This window comes from Nylanderia fulva, unplaced genomic scaffold, assembly GCF_048542155.1.
Source record: "Nylanderia fulva isolate GAGA-0341 unplaced genomic scaffold, ASM4854215v1 Scaffold45, whole genome shotgun sequence".
In the NCBI taxonomy this organism is placed as follows: Eukaryota; Metazoa; Arthropoda; class Insecta; order Hymenoptera; family Formicidae; genus Nylanderia; species Nylanderia fulva.
In genome coordinates, this window is record NW_028190532.1 from 225,837 (window position 1) to 246,395 (window position 20,559).

Here is a 20,559-nt window from a genome sequence, read left to right on the forward strand (position 1 = left end):
GACTTTATTTGAAACCTGAGAGCGACTACCGCAATTCAGTGGACGCGTGTACTAATGCGCTCCCTGAGAAAGTAGACGTGAACTACGTCGTGAAACTCGGTAAAAAGCAGGGTAAATGGTTCGATTCCGTGATACGGTTCATGTCCGAACTATTCAGATAAGAATCAAATTAAAAACCGCATTAGTACACGCGTCCATTGAATCGCGATGACTGCTCTCAGGTTTCTCTCTGTTTGACATTTATGATCAAAATGTAAAAAAATAAGATTCCGTAATTTACGACTGATTGGTAGAGATCTCTACCATCTCATGCAATCGTGAACGAATCAGAACGAATAGTCATGATACATGAATATCTAGATACGTCGCGATACGAAATGCCGATGTTGATTCCCTTCTTTATTATATAAATGTGTGTGAGGCGATCTATATTTTTACGCAAATCCGCGAATATCCTGTACTTTGTAAGAACATGTGGCCGCGTGGAAACTTTAATTGTACATTGATGGTGAAATAATACGTGTTTAAAATATAAAACAGATATACACAGCGATCGTCGAAATTGTAAATATTATATAGAGTAAAAACTATATATTTATCAAGGTGAATAATTAAAGTGTAATTCATTTTAACATGTGTATAACCTTGTTTCTGCATATGTTACGTTCGGCATTTTGCATGTTATAACGCAATATTCTATTTATATTAAAGAAAGAGGAGTCCAAACTTCTCAATTGCTATTAATTTAAAGCAGCAGCACTTTGCAAGATGGATTTGTCATTAAATAACCAAGAGAATTTAATGATTATTTACGGTTGACAGATGTCTGTGGTATCTTCAAGAGTTAGCAGTGTGTCGTCTATAATAAAAGCTACTGGAATTAGATCACAACTCAATAAACAGTCCAACAGGATACACTATCTTAAACTCCCTAAAGATATTAAAAGTATATTATATAATTTTAAGGCAGGCAGTGGAATTAAAGAATATGAAAAATTGATATATATACTTAAAGAAGATGCTGTAAAGGTAAATATAATCAAAAATCTATAAAATGCAAATAATCTTTTACAATCTCTTAATGTATGACGAACAATCTCGTATGCTTTATATAAGACTTGATCAATTGCATATTATGATGTAAGATAATTTATTTAGAATTCTCTTTTTGGTCCTTAGGATAGTGATTTAGCAGAGTTCTTATCTGAGGCAAGGCAATGTATATCCTTATTAGATATTAAATACGAATTGTTTATTCAAATTCTTCTTCGAATCCAATGGACAACTAAATCACCAGAAGTCATTTCTACTTATAAACTCTTTTTACAAGATTTAGTGTGTATGCAAACACTCTATATAAAAACTGTAATAAATTCTTTAGTTCAGTTATTTAAATCAGGTAAAAATTGTATTTAATATACTTCCAAAATATTCATATATTTATATATACATATATATGTTACAATATTTATTTCTTTGCAGTAGAAGATAACAATGCAGAACGTAAGCCTGGAGAATTCAAAGATACAGATATAGGAAGGCTAAATCATATACATGACATATTACATAAAATTTTGGAAGTAGTACCAATGTAAGATGCAAAAAATTGAAAACAAAACATTTTTTTTTATTATTATGTATGTATTATTATGTTTATGTATATTATAAATTTTTTGCAGGTCAAGCCAAGTTTTACTACAATCTCTTGCATCACAATTTCCATATATTGCACATGGCACTTATACACATGAAATTTATATCTATGCTTTATTACAAATATTGAATTATGCACCTCAGCTGAGATCAGACATTCTATCTTTAATAATTAATAGGTAAATATATATATGTAATAGTTAAAAACATGAGTCTTTAGATTTAGTTGATAAATAAATATTTCTATTTTAGGCTGACACTGTTAGATGTCAATATACCTCGTAAAGAAGCAACTAATGATGAGGAAGATGATGTAATGAATGATTGTACCAATGAAACTAAGGGTGACAATCTGACAACAGTAAATAATGATTCAGACAAAATAAAAACTGTCCCTTTAATTGTGCATACAATGGACACATGCATGGAATTGTTTCTTAAATACATGCACGAGTTCTGTTTTAGAAATGGCGTTCTACAAATAGAATCCCTGAAAATGTTATATTTTGACATTCGCCGAGCATTCGAAACAATAATATTACCCACGCACGCCAGTCAATATGTGCAATATATCGCATTCTACATTTGCAGTTTCAAAGCCACAGTCGCGGAAACTTTTACAGATTGGTTATGGCATAAAGTAATTGATCCAAATGTAGCACCAGTTTTAAGACAATCAGCTGTTTGTTACATTTCTAGTTTGTTTGCTACCGCATCATTTATTTCTCCTGGGTAATTATTGTAATATATTTATTGCAGTAATTAGTTATAACAATAGTATGCTGAATTTGCATATCTAACATTATAACATTTTTTCAGATTAATGCAGGTGACAATGTCCAAATTGGTCAAATGGATACATAGTTATATCAGTATGCAAGAATATTCGAAATATGTCGATGATGATACAAAACCACATGCTGTATTTTATTCTGTATGTCAAGCTTTCTTTCATTTATTTATCGCGAGACACAAGGAATTTAGTTCAAAAAATGGTGAGGAAAAATTTATTCTGCACATATATATTATAGATTTAGTAATAACAGCTGTGGAAATTCGATATTTGTTTTCTTTCTTCATGTTTCAGACATGTTATTTCTTCAAGAACTTGATATACCAAGGATCGTTACTTGTAGATTAAATCCTTTGAAAATGTGCAACACCCAGATAGTTCAAAGTTTTGCGGATATTACAAGTGAATATCAACTCGCCTATTGTTATACTATAATTGAAAGCAATGAACGTAATCAGTTGCCTATTTTCGGTGTGAAAACCCATTTGCCTGTTTTAGTTTCTAATTTTTTCCCCTTTGAATCTTATACATTACAACATAGCAGACAGAGAATAGTTTCTCTATTTCATAGTAATGTAGTAGATGCTGACAGTAAAAAAATATGAATAAAAATATGGAAATAAATTATGGTGCTATATTTAATCGCATATAGTAGAATATATTTATACATATATAATATTAATTTTCTAAAATTTCCACTATTTCTGAATAAAATATGTACAAGAATAATGTATATCATAAAATAATTTAAATACTTCAGAATATATATAAGAAAGTATGTATTTGTGTATTTATTTTAATATTAATTTTTAATAGTTACAGATAATAATCAGAATATTGATTGAATAAGTATATAACTAAATATATTTTGAAGTTACATTTGTGTGTGTGTGTGTGTGTGAAGGTACAATCTCTCTTATCAAAATCCATCCAGATCTTTTTTTTGCAGATAATGATTATCCCATTTTAGATAAAAGATAATTAAACTCATATCTTCATCAAATATGACAGTATGATGCATATTCTCTAAATGAGATGTGTAATTGATTTTTCTATGTGCATGTAAAAATTATATGTGAATTTGTATAGGTATTAAAAATTATCCATTGTTATATGATCCTCTGTTATACGATATTATATAAATATATATATATATATAGTATTTAGTATAAAATATAATAATAAAAATAATATATTAATTATATATTACAACTCTTAATAATATTTCGGAACTATCAATAATACTTGGTTGATTCAGTTTCAACGAGTTCAAATTTAGCGGTCGAGCGGCGTCCCGGAAGTCCGCAGGCGTAGAAGAGAATTTGCGCAGTGGCGCGATCTCCCGTGCGCCTCGCTGGTTCGTCCATCCGTCCGTTTCTTGGTCAATCGCAGCGGTCGTAGCGCGATTCGCTCGTACATACAAGTGGAACGTCTAAAATGGCGAAATACAGTTGTTATTTACTCGCGTCCGCATAAAGCGAAGTGAGAGCGAGAGCGGAGAGAAGCGAATCAAGAGTCTCGCAACACGTCGCGTCGTCACGCTTGTCAAAGCTCGGATTCACGTGTTGCACGAAACTGGCAAAACGCAGGCGATCGTGAGTATCCCTGCTAATTTTACATGCACCACCACGATTATTTTGGAATAATCGAAACGGTTATAGTACGAGCGCGCGTGCACGAAGAAAGAGAGAGATCGCCTCGGGGTGGTTCGTTACGTGCCTCTCGTGCGGACGCGCGGAATAAAACCACGTGTTCCTCCGTGATCTCGAGTCGCCGCGGCGTTCCTCGCCCGCGAGATAACGTGACGGTATACCGGCCCCCACGGCGTGATTAATCCCCCCCGGTGATCCACGCAACGAGGTTAGGAGAGTCCTTCGTAACGGAAGATCTCGCGACTGATTCCTCGCCCAAAATCGTGAGTAAAATCGTCCATCTACTTCTCGCTTCTTCTGCCGATTTAGCATTCGCTTCGCGTCCTCGCTTGGAAATTTCGATCGATCGAACCTGGTGACGTGACGCGAAGGCAAGGTAGAAACGCGGCTGTCTTTGTCCGTTGATTTTTTAGGTTATGAATCGGTGCGGGGTTGGGACTTGGGTTCCCTTTGCTTGGATTCAATTCGGGCGATCGAAACTCCTGGCTTTTCATTATTACTACGAGGTGCACCTCGGAATAAAATCTTGTGTTAACTTCCACGAAAGATTAGAGTCGAGCGTTAGAATTCGTTGCACAGCTTTCTCTGACAAGTGTCTGGTCAGTTAATTATCTTGCTCTAATTACACTTGCGACCAGCTTTTGAAATATTATCAATATTAAATATTATATATTTTTTAACAATATATATAGTACAGTTTGACAATGATGGACTAGAACAGTTTCTTATATCTTTACATCTTTTGTGTGTTTGAGGGTCTAAAGATATACATATAATCTATTATTTATATATTTTATCATAGATTTATTCAGTTTTATGTCATGATTACATGTAACATAATATAAAAAATCAATATTGATTTATTGTTGCATATCAAAACTTATTAACAAATCATTATATATAATTGCATCAGATTATTTTAATTACTTGATCAACCTATTAACTTTTTTCTTTTTGTATTAACTAAAATTTATTTTAATAAGACACTGATCTGTTAATAGTTAATATATTAATTTGAATGTAGATGCTATTTTTCTTAAAAACTTAGTTTTTATTTCAGAGATTAAGTTGTTGATTATAAATTTTATTAGAAAGACACAAATATTACAAATATTTACATAGTACATTTTCTTTTTATTTTACTTATCACAAGATATGTATTTTATCCAAAATTTATTGGAACGTAACTTGTGATATAATTTGTCATATTTCTTATACCATATATGTATTTTTTCTTGCAACGCATATGTATATTTGATAATAAGTAATTGTGAAAAACTTTTTTAAAAAGAATAAATTAACACAATATACAGATTATTTTAAAATTTATCAGATTAATTCTTAATAATTGCTATAATAGTCAGAGATTTTGTATATAAGTACAATTTGTCAATCTAAAAAGTTCTGCGCTGTACATTCATGTCCATTATAGTTGTATTGCATTTTTGCACAAAAAAGTTTTTTCACAATGTATTAAATTTTATTGCATAATTATTTCATATATATCTTCTATTGCATGCTGTTATAATTTGCAAAATGTTTGATGAACAAATCAACACATTGCATAACCAGATTAAAACACATATATACAATATTATCATATTTATATTAATTTATTTTTCAATAATAATATAAAGTCTTTGAAGCACATGTTGTACAAAAATAAAATTTATTACAGTAAAATAATTTACTTATAATGGGAAAAAATATCTAGATGAATGCTAGAATAATATAAGTACAATATATATTCTACTTTTTTGTTATTAATGGAATTTGTGCTTAAAATTTGTTGAGGGAAATATCTATAGAGAAGACTACTTTAAAAGATGAACAATGTTTTGTTAAATGTAAAAATTTATATTTTCCATGAAAGATTTTATTTTTAGACATTAAAGACATTTAGGCTTTATTTAAAAGAAAAGCAGGTTTTAAAAATGTAATATACTATGTATTTTGTGTATTCATATTACATGAAATACTTACTTAAATATAATTAAATGCAGTTAAATTTAAATTACAAAGCAGATATATAATTTTATATTATAGATACAATTTTCTATATGCATTTTAATAAAGTTTGTGATGTATTTGAAGTTTATATTACAACACTGTATAATTTTCTACATATTGCTGAGTACACACTATTAGATTTATGTTTACATTTCTATGTTTAATTTTCGATACTTTCTCAATAATTTTTTTTTCATTATTTACTAATCTTTTTGTGAGAAAAATATTAAAGAAATTATATTTAAAATCATACGAAATATACCCGCGAAAGTCGAACATAATTCGTAATTATTTTCCATAGGTTTTACCGCACAAATTCTAGCAGACATGATAGTGACGGATTGGTCTAACTCACTGTATTAGCGACAATCCCATCTTGATCTTTATTAATTGAGAAAAGATCATAATTGTCAGAGGTTAAGTGTCGAATAATATGGCACAATATTTTAATGTTGTGACCAATGCCAGTGGTACTTTTACATTTGAGGAAGTACCGAGACTATGCACTGTAACCGGGCAACGGGTTCAGTTAGTTGTTGAAGATGTTAATAACAGCGGTAATGGTTCACAACAGCTTGTGACTTATACCGCTGCATCACAAAACAGGCAGGCAATATTCTCCCCGCAAACTATTAATTTAGGGAATCAAATAGCTGCAACACGATTGGAGCAAGGGTAACTCATATGGCATGCATTTTCAATTACTTTTTGAATGTACTCAAATATAGTAAAATAATTCAGTTTCTCTCTAAGTTTCTCTCTTGATATTTCACGATTTTACGATTTGAGAATTTTAAATATGGTGCTTATCTTAGAAGAAATAAATTTAGGATGTTGTGTGATATGGCGTTACTAGTTTACATTCTGAGAAATATATCAATGATTTTAAAATATTTAATTCTTATACAATATGGGCCATACATTTTCATAAAAATGTTATTTTGGTTCTTAATATGCATAACTTTATGAATATGTATAAAGAACACAATTAAAAGATTTGAATAATATTTTACATACATTAATATTATTCAATATGAGAAAAAATTGATTTTTATATTAGAATTAATACATATACATATCAGGCATAACACGACAGAGACATTGATACAATAGATGCTTCTTAAAGTAGTCTTCTATTGCACTGTCTTTTGTATGCTTTATATGCCATATATGAATTACATTTATAAAATGTCTTTAAATATGTATATAGTGATAATAATAATAATGAAATGTTACTATATAATGTATTTTTATAGGCTAAAACATAATGCCTCGTAATAATGTTTATTAAATAATTCTGGTTATAATATTTGTTTTCCTTTTATTACAAACATTTATTTTATTTAGAGTTTAAAATTCTACACCCACACTTTTGTACTGTTTGCCAGTTGTCGATTTTTTTTAAAGATTTGGTTATGATTTTTTTTTCGTTGAAAAGAATAGGATTTACATAAAGGGATTTCAAAGTCTCTTGTACGCGTGTGCCTCAAAGAATATATTACCAAAGTTTTATCATAAGAGCCTGCCTACTAATGCATTGATTATGAATGTATTGTATGCCTGTATGTATGTGTGTTGTATAATAAATTTATATTAATCTCAAAAAATTAAATAATACAATTATCAAATTTAATATGTGATATATATGGAAATTGGATGTCTTTTTAAATGATATTGGAACAATATATTGTGCGTAGTTTTATGCGATTCATTTTCTTAATATGTGTGGCCTATGAGCAATCTTTTGTATCAATTTTAAACATTTTAATTTAATTCTAATATCTTGCTTTTATTCTAAAATCTTAATTTCTTGCTTTATTTAACCTTATATATTATTATATGAAACCATTATAATATATAAGAACTATATGTATAAAAAAAGAATAATAGCATGTTAAAGTAATGATAATCTCTATGTTAAATTAATGATGATGAAAATTATAAAAAATAATGAAAACTTACTAATTTTTTTCTAAACTAAAAGAAGAACTTTTATGAAATAATTTGTATAAACTTTTATCAAATATTTATATAAGTAATATAAAGTTGTGTCTTTTTTTATATCCAAATACAAATAATAATAAAACGTTTTGAAAAGCTTTTATCTCAATGCACTCTTCTCATTATCTTCATCAATCATTCATTATAAGTAGTATGCAAATAAAAAAAAGATTCTTTTCAATAAAATAACATTCAATTATATGTTGTTATTAAAATCATTTTTTTATATTAATATTATATATTTTAACATATACATTTAATATAATTAACATAATTTGCATGTTATAACTAGAATAAGATTGTGATATTTGTGAAATATTATATAATAGTAATTGTGTTTATTTTTTCAGACAAAATGTTTTTATAATCAAAACAAACGATGTAACTACAACACAGGCCATATTAAAATCTAATCCCGTAAATGCACATCTTGTTAATGAAAATATTGTGAACATTACAGATAACACAGGTAAATATCATCAAGTATATTTATGCTATAATAATATATTTTATAAAATGTTAAGTCTATGAAGCTGTTTTGTTATATATCTTAGTATATATGTATAACATTAATTATTTATACAACAATTCTTTGAGATTTATTTTGCATATTATAAACATAAATCTTGTTTTCCAGGTACTAAGGCGGAATGTAAAAACGAAGGACAACAAGTACAGTGGGTAAAGATGCAAAATGTTGCTACAACGACGAAACAAACGTTGCAAGAAAAAAATTTAACTGCCGTTATAACTAAAAGTAACATACAAAATAACATTGCAACATCAGTAAGTTTATGTATTGGAATAATTTTTAAACAAAACTTTAATTTAACTTTTTCATATTTATTATCTAACAAATACTTTCATTTTCAGCCACCTCTTTATATAAATTCTGGACAAACAGATAAAAAACTAGCCAAATCTCATCAGAATAAAAGTCAACAATTGTCAAATAACGTACAAGTGGGTACGGCAACTCAAAATCCAGATGGAGTGAATGCAAGAATTTCGACAGAAAATCGAATTCAAAATTCGACAGGAAATCCCAAATCTGTGATGCCTGCCTGCAACAAAGCTGTTAATTCATCAGGACAGACTGTAAGGCCAATTCGTGCTTCTAATCCGAATACGTCGCATTTACGACCCGTAGCCATAGTTCCTCCCGAAATCTCTAAAACGCCGACGAGGGTACAACCTCCTGATATGGAGCATTTAAATGAGCATATTAAGCAAGCGAAATTCAAGCAAATGCAATCGCAACAGAGACAGCATACCGAAAAACTAAGGTTTCAACAAAATAACGCACAACGGCAAAATCCTAATGCTACTGTTCAGCATCCAATTCAATGTCCGTCGAATAATTCCACACGTCGTTTGACAACCGCAAATTCTGTACAACAAAGAACGCAACAAGTTTTAATCTCTTCTCAGAAGCAACAAGTGCAACAACAATCATCCATGGTAACGTCTTCTCCCTCGTCCCCCTCCTCAGATGAACATAGCATGTACGTTAGTAGTACTAGTATGGAAGTCGAGTCTCTGGAATGCATGCAGGAAAAGGTACACGTAATGCAGCAGTCTTCGCCACGATCAGAACACGAGAACAATTCAAGCGAGAGCGTCGCTTACCTACAAAAGATTATTAATGATCCATCAACTGCCATAGTTCAACATCAAATTCAAGGGAATGAAGCAAAAATGTTAGTGATGTTAACCACGGGAGAACAGAGATTAATCACATTCGAAATACCGAACGAGGACTGCACTGTACACGACCTATTGGATCAGGTACGTGCAGTCTTGGGTCAGGTATGTCTATGGGTTGATGATATGTATATTTGAAAAATAGTATAGAGTGATTGATAAATTGCTATGCAGCTGGAAGAAAGAAACAGAAGGAGATTTTAGATTATTAAAATAAATATATTATCACAGGATTGAGAGTGAGAGAGAGAAAGAAAAATTTTAAAGTGTTTTTTTATTTTTTTTATTTTTTTAAATCACATTTGTTATTTTGATGTATATGTGTGATATCTATGTATTATAAGGCTTTTGAAGTTGGTATGTATATGGCAGTAATTATATTTTTTTATTAGTGTATTAATAACAATGAATCTTTTGTGTTTATTTCATATATTATATGAAATATTTTTTTATATCACAAAATTTGTTTAAAATTTTTTTTTCTCAATTGCATGTTATTTTGATGTATATAAATTGTGAAGTTATCAATGTGTATAGTAGTAATTATGTTATTAATGTATTTAGTTATAATAAATCTTTATAATTATCTCATGTATTATATGAAATATTTTTTAGATAAGCATTACATTCTCTGGTAAAACAACAGTTTCATTGGTAGATGATCCCACACTGGGTATAAATTACATAGTGGAAGAAGGTGTTGGATCAGTTACATCTTTTGATGGCAGTGATCATAGTGATGATCATAATAATTATATTCAGGAAGTTGTAACCTCCACTACAATTGAAAATTTATCCCAAAATACCAAGTACGATATCTTGCTTTATATGTTAATCTTTTTATGTTCAATTACTAGAATACTAAAATGATAATATTTTTAGTGCTTCAGATGAAAACAGTAATGCATCTCTATCCACTGAGGTAAGATCACAAATTTATTATAAAAAGTCTAGAAGAAAAAAAGACATTGGCATAAAAATTATATTAATTTTATAATTCTATTTTTTCATATGTTGCAAATTAATTTGAAATGACAAAATCTTCTTTTTTAATTTAAAAATATTTTTAAAAAATATTAGTTTTGAAACGTTAATAATATTCATAAAACAGAGAAATATAATAAATTGACTTATTTTTTTAGAATAATTTAAATGAGAGTATATTTAAGCTAATGAGTTTGTAAACACTGGTGTTTGTGCAATTCAATATATAGTTAAATAATATGAATTATAACGTCAGAAATTATGAGAAATGAGTTTTATTCTTGCAAGATATATCAAAATAAATATTTTTTAATACTATGTTTAATAATAATGGATTAATAAAATATATTGAAAACTTATTTTGATTCATGAATTAATAAATAGCTTGAGCAATTATTTTAAAGTGTATTTTTGCTTTGGAAACTTTTATTACAATAATTGACCGAGATTTACAGCTATTTATTAATTCACGAATTAAAAAAGACGTTTCAGTGTATTTTACTATTCCATGTTATTGAATACAATATTCAAAAATACTTATTTATTTTGATATATTTTGCAAGAATAAAACTTATTATTTCTGATGTTATAATTCAATATACATGCAATGAGGACACACAAGCCTTAAATATTGGACTGCACGATAAAAACTAATTATTTACTTAATGAGTTTTGTATCAGTCTGATTTAATATATAAAAACATATATTTTTGTAATTTATATTTATTGTGATATTTTTTTTACAACTATGCCAATTTCTTTGTTTTAATGTTATAATAATAATAATAATAATAGATAAGAATATATATTATATGTATATTTAGTTGATATATTTGTATGAATGAGATATATAAAAAGATAGATATTACACTATATATAAATATATATATTTATATTTAATAGAAACCGAAGTTAAAGTGAAATAGACACTATATAATATAGCTAATAATAATATTTAATACAAGTATGATAATGTTACATTGCTACAATGCATAAGAATTTTGTAATAAATTAAGGAAGTACACTTAACACATTATTCAAAACAAAGTATGCTCTAAGTACGAAGTATACTGTATTATTGCTAGGAGCCTATTTTGGTCAAAGGAATGTTTGCTGTCTGTCCACACTGCGGCTACAGTTCACTCCACTTCAACCGATGTGAACGCTGTAATACAAAATTATCTGAGGAAGTCAAGTCAATACCCATAGCAAAACGGAAGGAGACTGGGATGTCTGTCGATGTAAGGATAATGACTGCGGTGCCAGAAGACCGATATTATACTTATTATGCAATTGCTCATCTGTTATAATGATCGATTGTGTGACTGATGAATGACTAACAAATTTAGATTATTTAAGACTCGTGTATTAACAATAGCATTTCTTAATGTAACAAGTTTAAAGCGCTCTTATTTCAGCACATAGTCATTAAGAAGTGTTTGAGAATAGAAGAATCTTAGAAGAATTAATAATATTAGAATTAAAAATATTCTGTATTATTGTCATATCATTACAGGTCATATCGACAGCAGTTTACAACGATCATCTTAATATATCATATATTTCTATTTATTGTCTGTAATATTTTTCATCAATATTTTTGTGTCATCTGTAGATATATATTACAATTGTATTTCTTTACAGATGTTCTATAAGAAAAACAATGAACGAAATGCCACAAAAATGGAGAAAATGGAGCAAGATGGTCCTACATCTAAACGACTCAAGGCAAAGAGTAGAGCAAGACCAAAGCTTATTCATAAAGAGCCAGGTATGAGAATGTATTTGATACCCGAAATATATGTGCAACACTAATGTTTATTTTATTATTTATTTTTAGAATGTTTGACAATATCATCTGATGAAGAAGAAGAAAATAGGACTAAAAAAATTGAAAGCGTTAATAATAATGCACCATTAAACAATGCAAGTAACACTTTTATCGAAGATATGGACACCATTCTAGAAAAGGAACCAGTAATTACAAGCACTTCTGTTTTTAATTCATATAAGGATTATGTAGCAAATAATGAACAAAGTAGTACAGGTAATGTTTCATTAAAAAATATAAATAATATTGAATACTTCAGTCATTAATTGATTCTATAAAGTAATATAAGCATACATAATAACGAAGTGATAAAAAATTTCAGGAATATGTGATAATCAGAGCTTGTTAGATAATGAACAATTACAACAGATTGCTATAGAGTGTCGAACGGTCAGAATAGGTTCTTATAAATATATTCCTAGGGAAAATGTAATGATTTCCCATACTGGTGTACGATTTAACGTACCTTTATTAGAAGATGGTAAGTTTATTTTACTCATTGCAAAAAGACATTTGTAAACGTTTAAAAAATATTTTAAAATATTTCAATATTTTATAGCTACAAGTTTTGTTACTCTGGACGTGAAATATAAGGATATAGTTAAGCTGTTGATTCATTTTGGGAAGACAATGCCGGTATTATTTTTTTATACATCTTCAAGTTCAGGCGCTATGATACGTGAGTTATTAGGAATGCAAGATCCAAAAGGACCATATTATGATCCTACTGGAAAGGGTATGCAATATACATAAAAATTTTAAATAATATAAGATTTTTAACGAGTAAATAATTAATATATTTTTTGCTTTATTGTTTTGTAGATCATACACATAGACGTATTACATTATTATCAGATAAATTACCGGACGATTCGAAACCCAAATTAACCAGTTTATTTGCACGTGGAAATAAAATAGATGAATTAAATCCTAAAGAGGCGAATGATATACTTGTACGAGCATCGCCGAGGGATGTATGTATTTGACTAAATTAATTTGTTATATATATATATATATATATATATATATATTTATTTATTTATTTATATATTTACTTAATCTTTACAGAATCGTCAACCACAAAATATTGTTGTTACACGAAAACAGAATCAAAGCTCTGTACCAAATACTGTCGGTGTTAATGACAACATACAAACGTAAGAATTTTATTCAAATGATTGATATTCGTTATTAACAATTAATTTTTAATTTTTTAATAATTTAATATTTAATCATGTGTGCGCCAATATATATGATAAAGTATATTTTGTAATTTTATTTATCTAATTTTTTTTCTTCTTTTTTATGTCAGTTAAATTTTTAAATACAAATGTTGCTTTTTTTTTTACAGAATAACTGTATATCCACCACCTCCTGCGAAAGGGGGAATAGCCATCAACACTGAAGATTACTTATGCCTAGCGGAAGATCAGTTTTTAAATGACGTGATTATAGATTTTTATTTAAAATATCTAACTTTAGAAATATTATCAGAATCTGATCAACACAGGACTCATGTGTTCAGTTCGTACTTTTATAAACGCTTGACCAGTCCACATGCTCAAGCTGCTGAAAGCGTTGTGCCAATGACGCCTGCTGCCAAACGACACGCGAGAGTACAGAAATGGACAAAGAATGTCAATATATTTGAGAAAGATTTTATTATAATTCCTATCAACGAGCAGTAAGTAATCCTAAATTTTTTGATTCCTGACTCCTCGCCGACCATGTTAGAATTATGACGTCAGAGGCGAAAAAACGCTACAAATTTTTATATGCTATTTCGAAATAAAAAGATATTTTAAAAATATGCTAAAGCTATCTGAAATAGTACCTGTATTTTATCGAAATATTTTTTTATCTAAAAATGGCATCTAAGAATTTTTTTGCGTGTGCTTTCTCGCCTCTGACGTCACAATTTAATATGGCAAGAACCTAAGAGCCATAAGCAGTAAAAATACTATTTTCTTTTATAAATAATATAATTATTTGTAGCGCACATTGGTTCTTGGCTATTATTTGTTTTCCTGGATTAGTTGGCAAAATTTCCACGCCTGCTAAGAAAACAATCGAAAATGACGTTCAAAAGATTGTAAAAAAGAGTAAAAAGTTGAAAGAATTGAAAACAAAAGCTGTTACAATTGGTTCTACAACTATCACTCCTGTACCTACAACGATAACGATAGATCAGCCGGATGATGGATCTGAGAGGGATGAAGCTGAAGGCGATGATGATGAGATGGAAATGGACAGCGACGAAGAGGTAAAATTAATTTTATTAATTATATTTTCATTATATTATTATTATATTTTTATTATATATTTTTTATTATATTATATTTTTTCTACTCTGAAATAGTTGATCATAGACTAACATATTTTGTTTATATAGGATGAGACGGAACAACCAGAGGAAAATACAATCCAAACTCAGGTTAAACTGGAACAGCAAAAGGAAATTGTCAAAATGTAGGTATATGCATAATACATACACATAAATAATGTATCATTCATGCAATTTGTCGTGAATTGAATATTTGAGTGTTTGAAATTTTATTTACAGTCCCTGCATATTGATATTTGATTCGCTTGCTGGCGCCAGTAGAGCACGAGTAGTCGCTACGTTAAGGGATTATTTAAGTTGCGAATATGTTGCTAAACTTGGTGCAGAAAAGACATTCTCAAAAGATACGATTAAGGGAGCATGCCCGAAAGTACCCCAACAATCAAATTTTACTGATTGTGGATTGTATGTATTACAGTATGTCGAAAGTTTTTTTAAGGTAAGAGTATATACAACATTAAAAACAAAAAACATTTTTAATTATTCTATATTTCTCTGATTATGCATATATTATTAATATAATTATGAACTTTTGTGTTCCTTCATTAGGATCCAATTAAAGATTATACTTTGCCAATTAAAACTTTGAAAATGTGGTTCGAGGAAATTATTGTGACAAGAAAAAGAGAAGAGTTATCAAAACTATTAATTAGATTAATGAATAACACCAAAGGAGACAAAACTATTAGTTTGCCAACTGTTAATTTCCCCACGCAAGACGGTAAATTAAAACCGAAGAGTGAAACACAGACAGACGCAAAAGCTGCAAAGCCGGAAGGGGAAAATAAGAGAAAGTCTACAAATGTAGAGGCAGAAACACGCATTGTGTCGATTGTGGCAGAAAATACTGAATCGTCTAATGAATTTATTAGTAATAGAACTTACCAGATCATTCCTTGTTTAAGTTCTAACTCGACCGAGAGTAATACAACGGAAATGAATTTGACTGAACAAAAAACTACGAGGTATAACACATTATATCTTTTATAGTAATTTTTATATAATTGATAAAATATTTATTTTTTGCACTACCAAAATACGACCATACACCAACTGTTATGAACCGTTTTCCTGATTCGACTTCCACTCACTGCAATTCTCCATGGATAAATTTTCCAGAAACGCTTTCTTCCAAAACGTATACCAATCAAAATGTTATGAATTACTATTAATTCTATATAAAAGAATTATATGCAATTTTTTTATAAATTATTTTTTTTTTCGTATAATTAAATATAACAGTCATATTTTAATGTATCAAATATTTTGTTAATTTTTAGATCATCGAGTGAAACGATGTCCTATTTAAAAGCTAAACGAATTCCTAGGTTAGTATCAAGAACACAGAATCAAGATGATTCTCCTACTACTAAAAAACACAAAGGGGAGTCCTTCAATTCCTGTAAATAAAAAGTTTTTTTCTACAGTGATAAGATTAATGTTAATCCTCATTCACGAAATACATGAAATCATTTATTTCAACATATATATAATAAAATATGTAGTTAATTTTTTCGAATAAGACGAATAAAACTACAAATTGATTTCAGATTGTACATCTTAGTATTTCTTTATGCGACTAATCTTTTACACATATTTTGTAACGGATTATTAGACGTAATATATTTCTTTAAAATTTTATATATCTATGTAATAACAAAATGTATATCAAATTTTAACAAACGTTCCGCAGCATCTACAACGTCATTGGTGCATCGCGCCACTCAGTTTTTATGAATTTCTATCGATTTGTATTCGCAAAAATATAAAAAATGCGTTTTAAAATTAAATTTGTGATTGAAATATATTTTGTGATGTATACAATCTTATTTTTTGATATATTTTTTGGGAGCCGATTATTTTTAATTCCTCACGTCGGACCAATAGCAGCAATTCATTGTTGGACAACACTACTATATGCTTTGAGACAATTTCAGCGAAGGCTATATTTAAAGCTGCGCGACATACCCGCGTAGATATATTCGGTACTCGTAGTTTTAAATAACCGCTACGAGGAATTCTACTCTCAATGTGAACATTTCTTGTGTGAGGTATTTATGAAAATCAAAATAAATAACAGAAGCTCTGAAATAAAAAATAGCCAGCGTGATAATTGGCAAACATATTTTGTAAGTTTTTTACATTCTATGTCACTTGAAGTTAAAAAAGAATAATCTGTAGAATTATGATTGATTAATTATATAACGTGCGCTTTTATTATTTAATTATACATAATTATATATCAAGAGAATGTATTCGATAATTATTATTAACAACGATATGTTCATTAATTCGTTTTGATAATAATTTATAATAATAATGAGGATAGAAAAATTATGTTTTAAGATTTAATTACATAACACTATATTAGATGTAAACTATCTCTAGTGTGCATAGAGTTATATCGGATGTGTTTTATTGCCCTCGTACATTTTGATGAGGCCGCATTTATTTAAACGTCACGTACTTTAATAGGATAATGCCTGGATCAATAGATTTGGTAGTATCTACAGCATACATTGGAGTTACGATTTGGATAGCATATTGGCTAAGGCTCTATGCACTATTCTATCTTAATTCTTATCCTCTCACGAGGATTCTCGCCCTAGAATTTATAGCTACGGCAGAACTTTGTGGGGCATGTTTCGAACTCATTATAAGTAAGTTCGCGCGACTCTATAATATATAATTACTTCCTTTATATCAATAATAAAGCCGCGCGACATTGTAAGATTAATTTTTGACAGTAGATAGATAAACTTAGGTATTTCAAAATATAAGTTAAATATTTACTTATAGACTGCATTTATTATATTTTGTGTATTTATCTTTATGTTGTATATATAGTTATACAATTTTTGTTAGTATTTAGTGATTATTGTTAGTCTAATTTAATTATTTTTGGTATGTATTTTTAATTGTTTGATTAAATTTTTTAAAATTATTTTCTATTTTATTATTATACATTACAGTAGCAACTTATCTTATTTTATGTGCCTTATTTTCCTTCGAAAGTGTTAAACTTTTCTCTAAACAGTTGCGGACAATTGGGGAGTATGGATGTACGCGTTTTACCTATTCTTATTAACAATTTGGTGGTCATTGAACTGGGATGAAGCTTCAGCCTGTCCTTATACACATATGGAGGATGTAGTTGTAGGTAAAAAACCTTTGGGCATTGCTTTTCTGTCGATATGTGCAGAATTGGCTGGCGGTCTCATCATATTCAAATATATTCAAATGTTGTGGGCGTTTCAACTTGTTTCTACGCACAAGAACAGGGCCTACGAAGAGTGCACTACTGATTTACAGGCAAGAGCAATCGCGTTTGATTCCACAGCAGCATCTCATTTGCATATAATATATTATTGCCATTATAAGTAAAATATTTACTTTCATGCGCCACATTTTTAGATATCACACAAAATTAATATACTCTTTCAAATATTTTATAAATTATTTATTTATATTATAATTTATGCGGTATTGTTACGTAATATGTAGTGTGTGCTTATATATAGTCAGAATATTTTTATTATTGAATCAATGAAAATGCAATACGATTTTTAGGTATCTGCTATAATTGGAGCATTTGTGGAATGCATTGCAACATGCATATGTAGAGTGGTATCCCGTGTATTGAGTGATTTGAATCCGAGGTTTTGTACGGTCATTGATGCTTTCGTAGGAACGGCTTTGGTGGTTGCAGGTTGGCGAATTATATCATAATATAATAGATATCTCACTATATATAAAAAAATGTCAATTTATCTTTACAATATTGTTTCGACGCGATGCATTTCAGCATTCAATTATACTGGTGGTTACTTCAATCCCGCTTTGGCGACTTCTCTAAAATACGGCTGTTTGGGAACTACATCCACGGAACATATGATAGTTTATTGGATTGGAGCGTGTCTCGGATCTATTGCCTCTTTGCGCGTGTATCGTATGCCATTTGTTCAAAACTACATTCAATTGCAAGAGAGTACGGATACTGTATACTAAATAAAATTTCAAAGGATCTGAAGAAAAAGTTTCATAGGTGTTCGGTATTTATATAGGACTTTTTATTTAATAACATGTAAATCTTGCTTTCCAATAACGTACAAAAATGTCTAACAGAGTGTACAAAATTATACGTGCCAAACGATAATATTATATACATTCCCATTGTGATTATCGTTAATAATTATAGAGCTACGCACAATTTTGGAAAAAATATGCCTTAAAAGTTTGTTGAACTGTATATAAATGTTAACAATGTTAATAAATATTCTAAAAATATTATATGTTGTTGAAAAACCGTCCTACTTTTGCAACTTCTGAAAAATTTTAAAAATGAAATTCAATATGTTTAATATTAATTAAACAGGATTCAAAGGGGATATTTTAATCGAATAGAATTCAAGAGATATTTTGATAAATTTTTTGAACATTATTTTAAAATGTAATAGAACAGAATTAAAAGGCTATTTGATAAAATATTTTTTGAATTATTTTTTTTTATTGAAAAAGATATATTGATCAAAATATATAGATATTAGCAATAATTAATAAACTTTATGACGAATCACACACATACATATATACATATATGCAGCTTTCCACACAGCAGCTTTCTCAAAAAAATTTGCAACATTTTTGTACCAATTTCGTAAAAATATTGGTCCATAAATGCGCACGCGCGTGGATGAATGCGTGGGTGGAGATGTAACAATTGAAAAAACCACATCGTCGCCATCTTCAAAAAATTTGCAACATTTTGGTACTAATTTCGTGAAAATTGGTCCATAAATGCGCATGCGTGTGGGTGGAGGTGTAACACTTGAAAAAACCACATCGTCGCCAAAAATTTGCAACATTTTGGTACCAATTTTTTAAAAAATCCGTTCATAAATATGCGATTGTGTGGGTGGATGCGTAGGTGAAAGCGTAAACTTAAAACCCCACACACATACACACAGAGAGAGAGAGAGAGAGAGAGAGAGAGAGAGAGAGAGAGAGAGCGTGTGTCTTAAAGAAAGAGGGAGGGAGAGAGATAAGGAGAGAGAGAGCATGTGTCTTAAAGAGAGAGAGAGGGAGCGCGTGTGTTTTAGAGTGAGAGAGAGAGAAAGCGTGTCTTAAAAAAAGAAATAAATCTGGGAAAGAAATAGATAACTGTAGTCATCCACAAAAATTTAAACATTTATTTGGTATAAATTCGTGAAGTCGAACAACAAATGTGGAAGTAGTTCGCGGTATACAAAAAGAATAATTTTGTGTTAAAACGGATTTAATATAGACTATATGAGGACCGCGCAAAGCGCGGTCCGAATAGAAAGGCTGGCTTTGAGGACCGCGCGAAGCGCGGTCCGAAAAGCTAGTATATATATATACCCTCTAAAAATAACCTATGTATATACAGTGTTTGATGTTATTTATATAATCATGCGCACATGTAATTTTGGTGGTCGAATTCAACGGATCGAATCTACACGGTTGTAATAAAGACAGTTTGTATCGTGTCACGTTCAGCTTCACGTTCTTTCATAATTTAAAGGCTTTAAAGCATTAGCAGCAATAATTAATTTCTTCATAATTTTAG

The 20,559-nt window shown here is 29.3% G+C and overlaps 3 protein-coding genes and 1 long non-coding RNA gene across 12 annotated transcripts; 3 read left to right on the forward strand and 1 right to left on the reverse strand.

Annotated features, from left to right (window-relative positions):
• The first annotated feature begins 226 nt into the window (after positions 1 to 226).
• Positions 227 to 3,224, forward strand: Tif-IA (RNA polymerase I-specific transcription initiation factor RRN3 homolog Tif-IA). 3 transcript variants are annotated; one of them, XM_085486598.1, is made up of 8 exons: positions 314 to 603; positions 823 to 1,029; positions 1,180 to 1,399; positions 1,486 to 1,591; positions 1,680 to 1,832; positions 1,906 to 2,385; positions 2,473 to 2,648; positions 2,741 to 3,224. In XM_085486598.1, exons 2-8 carry the CDS (start codon positions 823 to 825, stop codon positions 3,049 to 3,051), a joined length of 1,653 nt encoding a protein of 550 aa, XP_085342724.1. In that variant the 5' UTR covers positions 314 to 603; the 3' UTR covers positions 3,052 to 3,224. The 3 variants fall into 3 exon arrangements, with proteins under 3 accessions (XP_085342725.1, XP_085342724.1, XP_029162563.2); XM_029306730.2 differs by having other exon boundaries at positions 316 to 603; positions 1,483 to 1,591; XM_085486599.1 differs by lacking the exons at positions 2,473 to 2,648; positions 2,741 to 3,224 and having other exon boundaries at positions 227 to 603; positions 1,483 to 1,591; positions 1,906 to 2,014; positions 2,245 to 2,363.
• LOC146721574 (uncharacterized) lies at positions 3,084 to 4,444 on the reverse strand. The gene is made up of 2 exons (XR_014925619.1): positions 4,166 to 4,444; positions 3,084 to 3,878 (listed from the first exon to the last, which is right to left on the reverse strand). It is a non-coding gene; the product is annotated as an uncharacterized LOC146721574 (long non-coding RNA).
• Positions 3,803 to 16,528, forward strand: LOC114934091 (uncharacterized). Of its 7 annotated transcripts, none has more exons than XM_029306725.2 (21): positions 3,803 to 4,041; positions 6,410 to 6,783; positions 8,460 to 8,578; positions 8,747 to 8,895; positions 8,983 to 9,570; positions 9,664 to 9,918; positions 10,429 to 10,622; positions 10,696 to 10,735; positions 11,883 to 12,038; positions 12,442 to 12,568; positions 12,638 to 12,844; positions 12,951 to 13,109; positions 13,188 to 13,364; positions 13,451 to 13,602; positions 13,697 to 13,785; positions 13,980 to 14,312; positions 14,624 to 14,891; positions 15,021 to 15,097; positions 15,192 to 15,411; positions 15,522 to 15,937; positions 16,253 to 16,528. In XM_029306725.2, exons 2-21 carry the CDS (start codon positions 6,542 to 6,544, stop codon positions 16,380 to 16,382), a joined length of 4,098 nt encoding a protein of 1,365 aa, XP_029162558.2. In that variant the 5' UTR covers positions 3,803 to 4,041; positions 6,410 to 6,541; the 3' UTR covers positions 16,383 to 16,528. The 7 variants fall into 7 exon arrangements, with proteins under 7 accessions (XP_029162558.2, XP_029162555.2, XP_029162554.2 ...); XM_029306721.2 differs by adding an exon at positions 4,108 to 4,361 and having other exon boundaries at positions 3,804 to 4,041; positions 8,983 to 9,918; XM_029306722.2 differs by having other exon boundaries at positions 8,983 to 9,897.
• A 352-nt stretch (positions 16,529 to 16,880) lies between these two features.
• AQP (aquaporin) lies at positions 16,881 to 19,259 on the forward strand. The gene is made up of 5 exons (XM_085486600.1): positions 16,881 to 17,101; positions 17,448 to 17,632; positions 18,010 to 18,284; positions 18,543 to 18,681; positions 18,778 to 19,259. The coding sequence occupies exons 2-5, from the start codon at positions 17,452 to 17,454 to the stop codon at positions 18,978 to 18,980; spliced, it is 798 nt and encodes a 265-aa protein (XP_085342726.1). The 5' UTR covers positions 16,881 to 17,101; positions 17,448 to 17,451; the 3' UTR covers positions 18,981 to 19,259.
• The last annotated feature ends 1,300 nt before the right edge of the window (positions 19,260 to 20,559 follow it).